Source organism: Branchiostoma floridae, chromosome 19 (genome assembly GCF_000003815.2).
Source record: "Branchiostoma floridae strain S238N-H82 chromosome 19, Bfl_VNyyK, whole genome shotgun sequence".
NCBI lineage: Eukaryota > Metazoa > Chordata > Leptocardii > Amphioxiformes > Branchiostomatidae > Branchiostoma > Branchiostoma floridae.
In genome coordinates this window covers 6,863,353-6,876,658 of record NC_049997.1, presented here as the reverse complement: position 1 = coordinate 6,876,658, position 13,306 = coordinate 6,863,353, and the positions used below count along the sequence as shown (strand labels likewise).

The 13,306-nt window shown below is 41.7% G+C and overlaps 1 protein-coding gene across 1 annotated transcript; it reads right to left on the bottom strand.

Annotated features, from left to right (window-relative positions):
• Positions 1-288: 288 nt before the first annotated feature.
• LOC118406340 (T-complex protein 11-like protein 1) lies at positions 289-13,277 on the bottom strand. Its single transcript, XM_035806280.1, has 11 exons — positions 13,092-13,277; positions 8,844-8,978; positions 8,156-8,311; positions 7,534-7,666; positions 7,022-7,142; positions 5,399-5,619; positions 4,837-4,973; positions 3,923-4,101; positions 3,227-3,408; positions 2,535-2,707; positions 289-1,936 (listed from the first exon to the last, which is right to left on the bottom strand). The coding sequence occupies exons 2-11, from the start codon at positions 8,917-8,919 to the stop codon at positions 1,719-1,721; spliced, it is 1,596 nt and encodes a 531-aa protein (XP_035662173.1). The 5' UTR covers positions 8,920-8,978; positions 13,092-13,277; the 3' UTR covers positions 289-1,718.
• Positions 13,278-13,306: the final 29 nt, after the last annotated feature.

The window sequence follows — 13,306 nt, the reverse complement described above, 5'->3', positions numbered from 1 at the left end:
AAGAGAGAGTAGTCGGCCACAATAACAATATTTGGAAAAGACTAAACTTTACTTAACCAACATCACGTTTAATTGGGACTTACCCCACATTTTCAGCCGACTCCGTCAGCCTTGTTCACGGAATGGACCCGTCTGCTGTAGCTTCCGGACGTGACGTTTTGATGACGAAAATTTGGGTAAGTCCCAATTAAACGTGATGTTGGGTAAGTAAAGTTTAGTCTTTTCCACAATGTCATTTACCAACATAGATGAACTTTCATGCTAACAATAACAATATCTTTCTTTTTGTCCATCTTCCAGTGTCTTTAACCTTCTCATAGTTACCTATCCCTGTATCAAACACAAGCTTCATGGCAGAAGGCAGTCTCAGTAGGTTGCGGTGCGTAAAATGCCTGTGAATATGGCATTCCGTCTTAGTGTGCATTTCAGCTATTGCTTCTTTATCAGTCTTTTTGTCCAGTCTCAAATACCGTAGTAACTGTAGTATCGAAAATACATTTTGTTCTCTACTCTCCACATCATTACACAATCCAAACAAGGCAAAGACCAAGCTTTAACACATATGACCCATTAGTATGGGGACATCAACGATTTTCTGGAAACTCTGAGGTACAAATGTAGCTAGTCCGATACAAACAAGCACAGACCTAGACAGGAGTGTTCCGATCTCTGTCATTCTTGAGAAGGACAAATAAAGTGGAAACTGGTCGAATACCGTCTCTGAGCTGTCATTATCCCAAAGCTACGAATGAAGCACAGACCTAGACAGTTGTTGCACATCCTCACCATTAAAACATTACCAGACAACAGCACATCCAAGGGGGTTGCTAAGTTTTTGCTTTGCCAAACATGTTTCCACTTGTCTAAGGCCCTGTCACAAAGCATGTGCTAGGTTTTCTGTCAACCAGTGATCGGCCGATTTTTGCAGGAACGAAGCCTGAATTCAATGTGATGGGGTTTATTAGATTCTCAGGAAAAAATATGGTCAATTCTCTTGGAAACTTTTTTAATTTTGCAACCTTCTGGTGATCAATTTTAGTGGTCTACTCTCACAGGTACTTCTTCAAATGCCGCAGTAGAATTGGCATCATCATCCATAAATATTTAATGGTTTAAAGACAATATAGATCTCCGTCGACATACATGTATCATACCATGACTTTCCTACCATTGCAAACCAATGATATATCTTTCTGATAGAGAAAATATCCATGCTTTTCCTTCCGGATTCCAGTCTAGAAAATGTGCTCTCTACCAAACATTTGTCATAACTTGTAATAAAAGCAACGGTGCCCTTAAATACATTTAGGAGGAGTTTAAGTATGCTTGAAGAATGCTGTTTCCCCTCTATCTTATGCAAGACATACATTCCTGCATTCATTAAGCTGACTGGACACCTTATGTCTTATATACATATAGATGTATCTAGAAGTAGACTATGGTATACCACCGCATCTAAAAGTAGACAACCACATCATTGCCACTAGCTGAAATACGATTGGTCAGCCAGATCATGTGAATATCATATGATGATCACATGAATATCAATGATTCACTCATGCACAGACAGTGACTAATCTGACAGCCCATTGGCTGCTGGGAAGAGCCCGCTGATGATGTCATTGCCACTAGCTGAATATGATTGGTCAACCAGATCATGTGAATATCATATGACGATCACATGAACATCACATGATACACTCATGCACAGACAGTGACTAATCTGACAGCTCATTGGCTGCTGGGAGGAGCTCGCTGATGATGTCAGCGTAGTACGGACCGAACACGGCGTTGTTGTGTTGGACGATTCGCAGGACTCGCGCTGTGGCTTCGAAAAGCTCTATCTTCACCGCGGTTAGTCCGCCCGGCACCTTGGCCTGAGTGGCGGGATTTGGCGCTGTGATCACGGACTGGATGAATCCATAGACTCGGGATGCTACATGGAGTAAATAGAAAAACTTTAGAAAAAGAAACTCAAGAAGTGACATGACAGTACTTTACCTCAATGACAAAATTATTACTGGGGGCCCAGGGAGCAACTTGCAAGAGGAAGTGGTGTCAGCATCAAATGTATACTTTAAGATGCATTTAAGCAGGACTAGACAAACATATAGAAAGACATCCAGTGATGCTCAACAACAAGCCACACAAACCAGAAATGACAGTGAATTGAAGAGTGGCCCAAGCTAGAACCAGAATTCCTATCTGAATTCCTATCTATTCCTTTGATAGTGACAATCAGCAGTGGACTGACTAGGATTTCTACAACCCATATATAATTGGCTCATGTACATCATGTGACCATCACATGCACACCATGTGACCATCACATGCACACCATGTGACCATCATATGCACATCACGTGACCATCACATACCCATCATGTGACCATCACATGCACATCATGTGACCATCACATGCACATCATGTGACCATCACATGCACATCACGTGACCATCACATGCGCATCACGTGACCATCACATGCGCATCACGTGACCATCACATGCAAATCACATGACTGGCATACTTACTGATGAGGTTGTGGATGGTGTTGTCAGGGTTGGCCGCACCCTTCACCTGGACCTTCAGGATGTCCAGTCTCTTCTCGTCCAGTCGAGGAAATCCATGAGTCTCAAGACACTCATCCACCTCCTTACACACCTGCTCCGAGATGTTCTTGAGTGCCTCCTCAACATTAAAGGAACTGCAACAAACAAAATTGAGAAACTATCAGTCAACAGAGTGAAAAGTACTAGGACTATTCTTGTTACTCATTAATTTTGTCTTTCTCAGACAAGAAGGCTAAGATCGTTTGATCATGTCATAAGGAGACCACCTCAAACATTGGTGAACAAAGTATTCCACCAGGAGTTTGCAAACGCAAAAAAAGCAACTGAGTGTGATTTGGGAAACGGTCAGACGTTTCAGACAGCATCCAAGGGTGTTTTGTTAGTGACACTGAGGAAGGCTGGTCGAAGAGCAGGTTTTATATTACCCTATGAATTGATATACAAAGAGATGAAGACAAGGAGTTTGCAGAACCCAGGAAAGTCCCCCCAATAAATTGGGAAGACCAGATCAAGAATCTAATGCCCTTCACAGGGCCTAAGCTGAGGTAGGCAGGCAGACTACATCATGCTTTTTAGTATATTCAAAAGTCAACATCCAAGCACCAGTGAAAATGTATCTTCAGAGATAACCAAATCTCCACCTAGAAACCGACCTTTCCTGCATATCCCCTAGCAGAACTCCCAGGGTGCCTTTCAGCTTCTCGCCGAACTCCTGCAGTCCAGCTAGGGCAGCCCCGACGACGTTGTGCGTGATGAGCAGGATGGAAGCGATGAGGGTGATCTGTCGGCATTTCACTCCTATCTCTGCCAGTCGCCCCTGGTCCATTAGAACAGTCTGTAGGGTGTCAAGATATCATGTGATCAGTGCATGATCAACACATGACCACCATGTGATCAATGTATGGTTAAGACTTGATTATGACATGTCGTGAGCAGGATGGAAGCGATGAGGGTGATCTGTCTGCACTTCACTCCTATCTCCGCTAGTCGCCCCTGGTCCATCAGAACTGTCTGTAAGGGGTAGAGGAATCATGTGATCAATGCATGATCAACACATGACCACCATGTGATCAATGTATGGTTAAGACATGATTATGACATGTCATGAGCAGGATGGAAGCAATGAGGGTGATCTGTCGGCACTTCATTCCGATCTCTGCGAGTCTTTCCTGGTCCATCAGAACTGTCTGTTAGGGGTAGAGAAATCATGTGATCAGTGCAAGCATGCAGAGCAGCACCAGCTATTAACTGCCACTGAGTAGCTGACTGTAGCTAAGTACCTGACATTCTCCGTTATACAAATAAATGAATAGATACATGAAACATTTGTTTAAGAAAACACCCCTGACCTCAGGAAATGGTTTGCTCTCTTCCCACTTGAGCAGCATGATGTAGGCATGTCCCAACACATCCATGGGGGTGACCTTTGCTGCTGCTGCTGCCCCTTCAGCTGGTCCTGAGGGGAGATGTGAAGCCTTTGCCTCCTCGGCAGCCTGGTACAGCCATGTCTTGGTGACTTCAAGGGCATCTGAACAGCAAAAGAAAAGGGAGATACATTAACCTTAGTCATTTAGTAGGTCATGAGTTTGATCTAGACCAAGTCAAAGACTTTAAATTGAATTGTACACACTGCTTTTCTGCTTAACAATCAGTATCTGGGAGTTTAACACAAACAACTACCATCTGAAAAGGAAAAAGGGGGAAACATTAAGCTTTAAGTCATGCACTGGGTCATGAGTTCTATTGATTCAAAGACTTTCTCTGCTTAGCACTCATATTGGAGTTGAACACACACCACTACCAGTGTACTAGCCCCCTGCCATAGTGATTATACAAATTTAAAGTTGTGTGGCCCAAGGGCTATTGAAACAGAGATGGGTGCCACCATATCAGGGCTGTCTGAAGCTCTTCATTTTTTCTGTCCCGCTTATTGTTTGGGAGCCCATGTTGTCAGTTAAATCTGTCATTTTATTAAACTTACAAAAATATATTTTCAGCAATTTCATGTCATGAAGTACAGAGTTTTGGACAGACAGGATGAATTTTTTTCTATCCCATAAAATTACAAGCAAAGTCCCATCCTGGGAGGGAGGGACAGGTCTTGGAGACAGCCCTGTAACACAAACTCTGCTGTCTAGGGCTGTAACTGGACCCTCAGATGTTGGCCAGGCTGCTATAAGCAAGATTTAATCAGGCTACGCACCATATACACCATCTAGAGCAGGAAAGACTAAAACTAAACTAAACATTAGGCTCAACGTACTCGGCTGTTTGTCGATGAACTCCTGAAACTTTTTGCGCTCGTACTCCACGCTGTGCTGCTGGATGGTCGGGCGCATCGACTGGATGGTAAAGTTGGCCATGTCCATTTTCATCAGCTCCAGAACACGGAAAATCTCCCTAGAAAAACAAACAAAACACGTGAATATGCTAGACACCAATTACTAATAATTATTACAATTCTTGATAAATTTTGTTAACATTGATTCAATTTCAGCCATTTTAGATTTTAGCAGTCTATTCAACCGCTAAAATTTCATCATCACAACTATTTGATCACTAACATTTGAGAGTGATTTTTGTTCCAGGTACATGTAATAAGATATGCCTAAAAGCAGTTACTCATTGAAAAGCAACTGGATATGATTTTGGAAACGGTCAGACATTTAGATAACATCCACTATCTTTCATCAGTGCCACTGGAAAGAGTGATAAGATCGAAAGATAGTGGATGCTATCTCAAATGTCTGACCACTTCCAAAATCACATCTAGCTGCTTCAGTAACTGCTTTTAGGCAATACTTCAAACACAAAATGTTTCTTACTTAAACATGTTGACTGCTCCATCAACTTCACGTAAAGTTTCGATGTCCTTGTCACGGACCGGGGCACAAAGCCGACCCATGGTGTCGATCACGAACCGGGCGCAGCGATTCACATCTAAGGCGCCGTGCTCCGCCTCTTGTGCAATCAGGTCAAGGTCAAGGACTTCGTTGATCTGGGCACGCAGCCGGGAATGTTGGGGCAGCAGGAGGGACACAAGCATCTGTCGGTCATGTGAACAAGGCATGGTTAGCATGTGATCATCACATGATCACTGCATGTAACATGGGGCAGCAGGAGGGACACGAGCATCTGTCGGTCATGTGAACAAGGCATGGTTAGCATGTGACCATCACATGATCACTGCATGTAACATGGGGCAGCAGAAGGGACACGAACATCTGTCGGTCATGTGAACAAGGCATAGTTAGCATGTGATCATCACATGATCACTGCATGTAACATGGGGCAGCGGGATGGACATGTGCATCTGTCGGTCATGTGAACAAGGCATGGTTTAAGTATGTGATCATCACATGATCACTGCATGTAACAAGGGAAGCAGGATGGACATGTGCATCTGTAGGTCATGTGAACAGGGCATGGTTAGCATGTGATCATCACATGATCACTGCACATTATGCTAGGATTCCATTTCCAAACTGGTACCTGGTCAGACAGTCTACAGAAACTAAAATTACCTTTAAGACATTAAGAGTTAAGGAAAATTGGTCATGGCCATAATTTGCGTATACTCCTGAATACAAGCATTTATTTCTGACATTCCGACAGTCAGGCCCCACTTTGGAAATGTGACTCTAGGACAGGGCTCTAGCCAGCTTCCGTTTTTCCGCCAATTGACGGAAATTTGCTGCGTCTGATGGAAAAATTTTAAAACCAATCCGTCAACCTTGACGGACAAAAATCCTTGGTGGAAGCTACAAGCAGCTTGGGGACGCCGTCCACGGCAGTAAAAGCCACACACTGTTTGCTTTCAATTGCCAATGATATGATTGTTGACAATGTGTGTCGGCGCCCTTTTGCATACTCATTAAAACCGGTTTTTCAAGGTCTCAATGGCAACATCTACTACTTTGTTGGGTCATAGGGAAAATCAATTTTCGCGGTTTTCAAGACGATTGGAATTGGCTGACGGAAAAAAAATTCGAGCTGGCTAGAGCTCTGCTCTAGGATAACAGTTTTTTGGCATCCGTCTGTCTCGGAACACAATGGTAGGCAGACGGGTTTAAGGCGACCCGTCTGCCTGGCCTGCACTTGGGTTTTTATGGTGAAGGAGGGGTGTGCACGTCCTTCTCCACCCTCTCGTCCACTGGCGCACTAGTCCTACAGGGGCAACTGTTTGCAACGTGTAAGACGGCCCTAGCAGATGCAGGTTTGTTGTTTGGAGTTTTCCATCTCCTAGGAGGACTTCCGACCAAGGATGCAAGGGGTTCCTCCTACCCCTGACTCATGTGTCATGGCGGGTGCGTCATGCCCGAACATGCCTCTATGGCCTAGGATAACAGTATTTGAAGTAATAAGGAAAGCAGCACTGCACAAAAGGCAAGCTATTGGTAATCCTCAGGTAATATAACAGTTGCAAAGATGAGAAAGAAGGCACTGACCTCCTTCACCTCTCCCAACAAGTTGATGGCGTGCTGAAAAGTTTGCGGTTCTTCTGCTAGCTCGTCTCGCAAGGCATCCCAGAATGCCCTGTGCACCGTCTCCTTCACTTGCTTCTCAACGCTAAGAAAAAAATCAACATAATGATTTAAAACTGAAAAATTATTTGTAAACACTGCACAGTTAAAGAAAAAGTTACAAATACACTGATGTGCACTGTCTTTCTATACTATTTTAAAGACTTAAGTCCTTTCCTAGCCTTTCAAAAAGAAGTGAAGCTACAACCCTTTGTCATTCAGCACCAAGGAAAGAATCCATAATATCTAAGAGACCTGCATCAAAGATGGCACTGATCACTGATCACTAGTCTTGCCTTTACAATAAGTATTGAACCTAGAACTCTTCATCATTCAGCACCAAGGACAGTTTCAATAAGCATCTATTTCACAGTTTGCTACTGAGAGGTTTCAAGATGGGACGATTTTTATCAGATGTTCAAATCTATTACTGTTACCTGTTCTCAGGTGGCATGTACTTCTGTAGTCGGAAGTCATTGTCAACAGCGATCTCATGAGCCAGCGCCATGTTAGTCACCCCGTTGGACACAGTCATCAGTTCCTCCAGGGAGATCCACTGGGGAGGGGAGGCTGGGGAACAGGTGATTGTCATGTGATTATCATCATGTGATTAAAAGATGCATTGCACATGAGAATTGAGTGGAAATACAGAAATTTACAGATGACTGTATACATATGAATAAGATTTGACAATTGTCAGCAATACTTGGGTGTCTATTTTCTCACAGAGTTAGATCAGTTTCATCCTTGTAAAACATTAGACTCCTTATTCATTGATTATAAATGGCTAAGTGGCTGGTCTAGCAGAAGCAACATTCTTGTCTTTTTGTTGTGTTCTTTGGACGCAGTTTTCCTCCAGGTGTAAAAACGGGTACCTGACGTTGGGGATGTATTGTGTTATAAAATGTGGTGGAAGGAAAGAGTTGGTCCAATACCATGCCCTGGAGGCCTGGACACAGAGGATAAAAATCTACTGCCCCTACGGCTTAAAGAATGCTATTGGGCTTCCTCAGTTACCTTTATCTTCAAAACTTCCAACTCGAAATAAGATCGACTTACGAGAAGGGATGGTCATGGGCATCTTGAAGGGGCTTCCCGGGGGAGTTTTGAAGGGGCTGCTGACAGGGATGCCCATGCGGCGACGCTTCCCAAACAGTTCTCCCTCGGATGAAGACGCCAGCTCGTCACTTTCACTAGACTCTGGGGACTCAGGGCCTGTAAATTATTAATTAACAACAATACTGTTGTAGAGATTTGTCGATGAAGGTTAGACATCCAGGTAATAAGATACACCAAGAAGTAGTTACTCAAGCAAAATCATATCCAGTTCCTTGAGGAACTGCTTTTTGGCGTGTTGTGGAGATTGTATGTGCTTCTTCTGTATACAAAGTAAAACTCTTACCAACAAGCTTTCGATCAATCCTCTGATCCTTTAATAATTAACCATGCAGGTCATGTGACATCATCATCATCATGTGACATACAAAATGTAGACGTTGGGTCATTCCAACTTGAGAAGGACCAGAGGACCAATCAAAAGCTTGTTGGCTAGAGCTTTACTTTTTTGTTTGTATTTGAACCTTTATCTACTCATGAGAAGCTCAAATCAGCCTATAGGTTGCTACACTTTATAAACTTGTATTAAACATGTACTATACTATAGCTAGATTCACATCAACATATACTTTTGTATATTTCCAATGCTGTAAATAGACTTCCAGAAAAAAGCAGTAAGTTCAATTCTGACCATCTCCAATAGGCGGCATGTCCACATCCTTGGATGAGTTCTTGCTCTCATCCGATTGGTTGTTGTTGGGCATCATGGAATCTGTGATTGGTTACCTTGATGAACACTTAAGATGTGGGCGAGTCAAAACCACCTCTGAAAAAACAAAAGATTACTATTATATTGAGTTGTTCTAGTTTGCTGTGCCCTGCAGTTTGCTAGTTTCTATTGAATGCAAAATAAACAACTTCCCCAGCGGCAGAGAGCTTCATGCTGCCCCAAAGAGAGCCTGGCTAAGACTCGATAGACTAGATAAATTACAGAGTCCTCCCCAGAGGATGGAATAACGGCGGCCCTCCATTATACTCCTAGCCCAGCACCACTATACTACTTTTGAAATTCAATGTGTTTCTTCCCTATTTTCCTGGTTAGTTTTGCTAAAATTCATGAAAATTCATAGTTTTTGTGCCAAGTGGCGTCACTTTTCCAGTCGGCATTGTCTGCAAAAACTTGTGAATGGGCGATGATCAAAACAATAGTCGTTTAGCCACTTCACAGCAAAGGAATCGCTATAATATATTATACTTGTAGTATTTGACACCCTCTGTCATTGCAAAATGAACCCATTTTCATGAAACAGCGCGTCGCTTCGGGTTATCTTTGCCAGCCCCTCCACTATACTAAAACATTCTGAGAACCCTGATTAGGTTAATAGACTGTCTCCAGCTATAATTTCTACATCCTCATTGACATTGTCTGCGAACCCTTCATTGTTAAACCTCTCATTCTTCTTTTTACCAGTAAGTTAAAAAATACTTCTATCACCAGTTTCGTGTCGTTTAAAGATATTTTGAAAGATGGGGTAAAATTTTCATCCTGGTACAAAGGGACATGTCCTGGAGACGACCCTGTCAAAAAGAAAAAGATTCAGAAAGAAAATAAATGAACAGCCTACTAAATTTGCCTTCACATTTTCTTGACAGTAAGTGCTAAGTAGAATTTTTATGTTCTCCCAACAGGCACCAACACTGGGCTGAAAGCTAGGTCAGACAACCTTGAGTGTATTGATTTTTGCTAGAGCTAATGTAGAGGTTAAACAACCCTGGCAGCGATGAACTGATGATAACGGACCTGACGACACAGTAATGTTAAGTACACCGCACACCCCACTGTTGCCATGGTGAGAGCTAAATATAGAGATCACTGCTGCTGTAGTTTCTATACAACAGTACAGTGCTGAACAATAATAGTGAAGACTAGAGGGCTTTAGAAATACTCAAGTATCCATGGTGAAAAAAGATGGACTCATTTTTGTTGACAATGTTTGATTTCTCTTTTTGCAATCCATTTGATAAGGGAACATGGTTAAGAAATCTATCAAAGTGTAAATGCTTGTCAGCAAATCTGATTAAGTCGTATCAAAAGGGAATGGCTGGTTTCATTTAAAATCTTGATGATAACAAATTGCTTCAAACAGACAGATTTTATCACAGCTTTCCAAGTAAAGACTGATAAAAGTCAAATAGACAAGATGTTAGATTGGTAAGGACAGTAAGTGTGGTTTTGAATTTATGGAAGGGAAAACTAAATTTTCTACCCCATTCATATACCTCTCTAATTCCCATTAAAATAGCTGCAGTAGGAAAAATCAAACTCATCAACAAATTCAGCATTCCCCAGAAACAATTACTGTACAATCACTTAAAGTATGATTTATTATAACAGCAATTATAACTAGAATAAACCTGACAAGGAGGACTTCAAAATCAAATCTTGCCAATACAATCAACAGTATTTGAGTGCACGGCACGTATCTGTGAATGCCATTGGCCCTGACCTCAAACAGGGACATACCTGACCTATTGGCAGAGCAGTTCCAGTTTCAGTGACACTCATACATCATAACATTGGGTCATAAAACTGTAATAACTTCACTGTAGTTATTACACAGTCTGTGATTCAAATTGATAAAGTTTCACCCAACAGGGCTCAAGCCAGCACCTGTCATTCCATCATTTGACAGAATTTTTCTTTTTATGAAACTTGAAGATAATTTCCTCAACCTTGATAGCAACACAGACAAAAATGTGTGAATTAAGATATAAGAAAGTCAAAATTAAGATATAAGAAAGTCAAAATTTAAACAAAATGATGAAAATTTGTAAACAATGACATATTGTAAATTTCTTTGTAGGACTGTCTCCATCAAAGCGAATGACAAACAGAGAAGAATTTAATGCTGGCTGCCCAAGAACAAAAATATCTTTCTAGTATCACAAAGTGATACCTCGATGAAGGTTACACATCCAGGTAATAAGATATGCTCAAAAGCAGTTACTCATTATAAGCTACTGGATATTACTTTGGAAAATCATACAGTTTCCAAAATCATATCCAGTTGCTTGAGTAAGGCCTAGGAAAAAAATGTTGTGTTTCCTGTTTCCCTACCTACCCTAAAAAAACCTGCCAACCCTAGACTTTTTTTTGGGTTGGGCAGTGGAGTCACATAGCTTCCAGATAGAATTTTTATTTAGCCTGCTTCCTATTCAAGTAGAGACACTGCTTGTCCCATCTAATGAAGGATAAACGTATCTATCATGCACAAAATTAAAGTTTGACATTGAAAGACAAGTGTCATCATGCATTTCAGTTTACTTTGTTCAACAGTATTGTGATATGTATCACTAGAGTTTTGGCCAGCCTAAAAAAAACACAAAAAAAAAGATAATACCTACCTACCGACCCTAATTTTTTCAGGACTGAAACAGGAAACACAACATTTTTTTTCCTAGGCCTAACTGAGCTTTTTGGCATAATGATGAGATGATCCCTTCTGAAAGGACCTTCACCTGCCAATGTTTATCAACACAGCTGGCCGTCTTAGCCTGACTATAATCGCGCTCCTGGCGGCCAGCCCTATAGTATTGCCGCCGCCCTAGGAGCGCGATTTTAGTCAGGCTCAGGGAGGGGGTCATTAACCCCAGCCAGCAAGAGATTGTGTAAACACAGGCTACTGGCCGTCTGTGCCATGTGCGCAGCATGCAGAGGAAACAGGCTCCATTACCTCATTGATTTTCCCTGCTGAAGTCAAGGTGACGTAATGACGGGAGCGGACGTGACCAAAACAATGTGACGCAGCAGAGTTACTGGGACTGTAGGAGTACAGAAATAGTATTTTTCATAACCAGTGGCTTTGTAAAGCTGTAGAGAATTGAATTCAACTCCAAATCATTCAAGTAAACATTTTTTTCTTTGCCTGACACATCGGGATTGAGCTTTTGAGTTGTAATAAAAATAAAACCTTGAACTAGATACTAAATCATCAAGAGACCATTCATTCTACAACTAGATAGGATATAGCTATCACCTATCAACATAAATACTAGTCATTTAAGCCAAACCTTGGAAAAAATTCTATCACGTATCAGTTTTGTCAAGCTTTGTCATTTTTGGAAGCACTGCTGTACCTTTTTTATGTAGCATTTCTGTTCAACATTACCTGAATAGCCAATGTTAAAAAGATGGAATCACCTTCTAATACTGAATAGATGAGTCACACACAATATTTGCACAAGTGACTCAGTTAAGGGTTACCCTATACCCATCTGCCTATTCACCTCTCTCTCTGCCTATCAGCTTTATTATAAATTATATTGCATAGGTTTCTTCATAATTGGAAAAACAAAAGAGGTTGGCCCAATGATAAGGCATTACTAATTAGTTAATCTGTGTAAACACTAATCAATCAATCAGTTAGTTCCGCCTATTTTCCATAAGTGGATTCAGATTACATAGAACAGCTGGACTACAAAAATGTCAAGGAAAACAGGAAATTATTATCAATCATTAAAGCCATAAATAGATATGACAAGGAACTCGGTTTCAAACAATAATACAGATGGACACACTGACTGCAATTTCTTGAAGTGACAAGGGGTGGAAAATTACCAGTGTCGGTAATTATATGTTGTAGTCTGGTTATGTAATTAAAAGCGTCTGTCAGCTTCAAAAACCTCAAAATAAATCTGTCGTTCTGCATATCTTGTCTTTAAATCCGCCTTGGCAACTGAATGAAAGGATTCCCTGTCCAAAATAGAACGTCATGCTACCAGAAAGGCGAACCCTGATGTTATTTTTGGACCGATCAAAACATTTCTACGCCCAGGAATTTCCCCACCAGTGGGGGTACGCTTACAGATCAGCTGTTCAGCTGCGGGCACTTAAAAACATCACAAAACGACAAGAAATTGAGAAAAAAACGACGCTCACCTCTTGTCAAGACGGTTGCTGAGGCACAAATACACCTAACCGTTTCGAACGTGGGAGGGAAAAACACGGCGAAGGTGCTAGAATGATCTGGAAGGAAAACAAAACCCCGACCTTTGAGCCTACTAGTGTTGCAGCGTCTTTTGTGGGGACGCTACTTTGTTTACGGAAGTGACGCAACTACTGAAGAAATTCCATCGCAAAATCTGAGCCGCAAG

Excerpts from the sequence above, each read along its gene's own strand:
- LOC118406340 (XM_035806280.1), bottom strand. The coding sequence starts at position 8,919 with ATGATGCCCAACAACAACCAATCGGATGAGAGCAAGAACTCATCCAAG. Across the intron at positions 2,708-3,226 it reads CTAGGGGATATGCAGGAAAG|TTCCTTTAATGTTGAGGAGG; the intron begins GTCGGTTTCTAG and ends TGTTTGTTGCAG. Across the intron at positions 1,937-2,534 it reads CACCATCCACAACCTCATCA|CATCCCGAGTCTATGGATTC; the intron begins GTAAGTATGCCA and ends TACTCCATGTAG.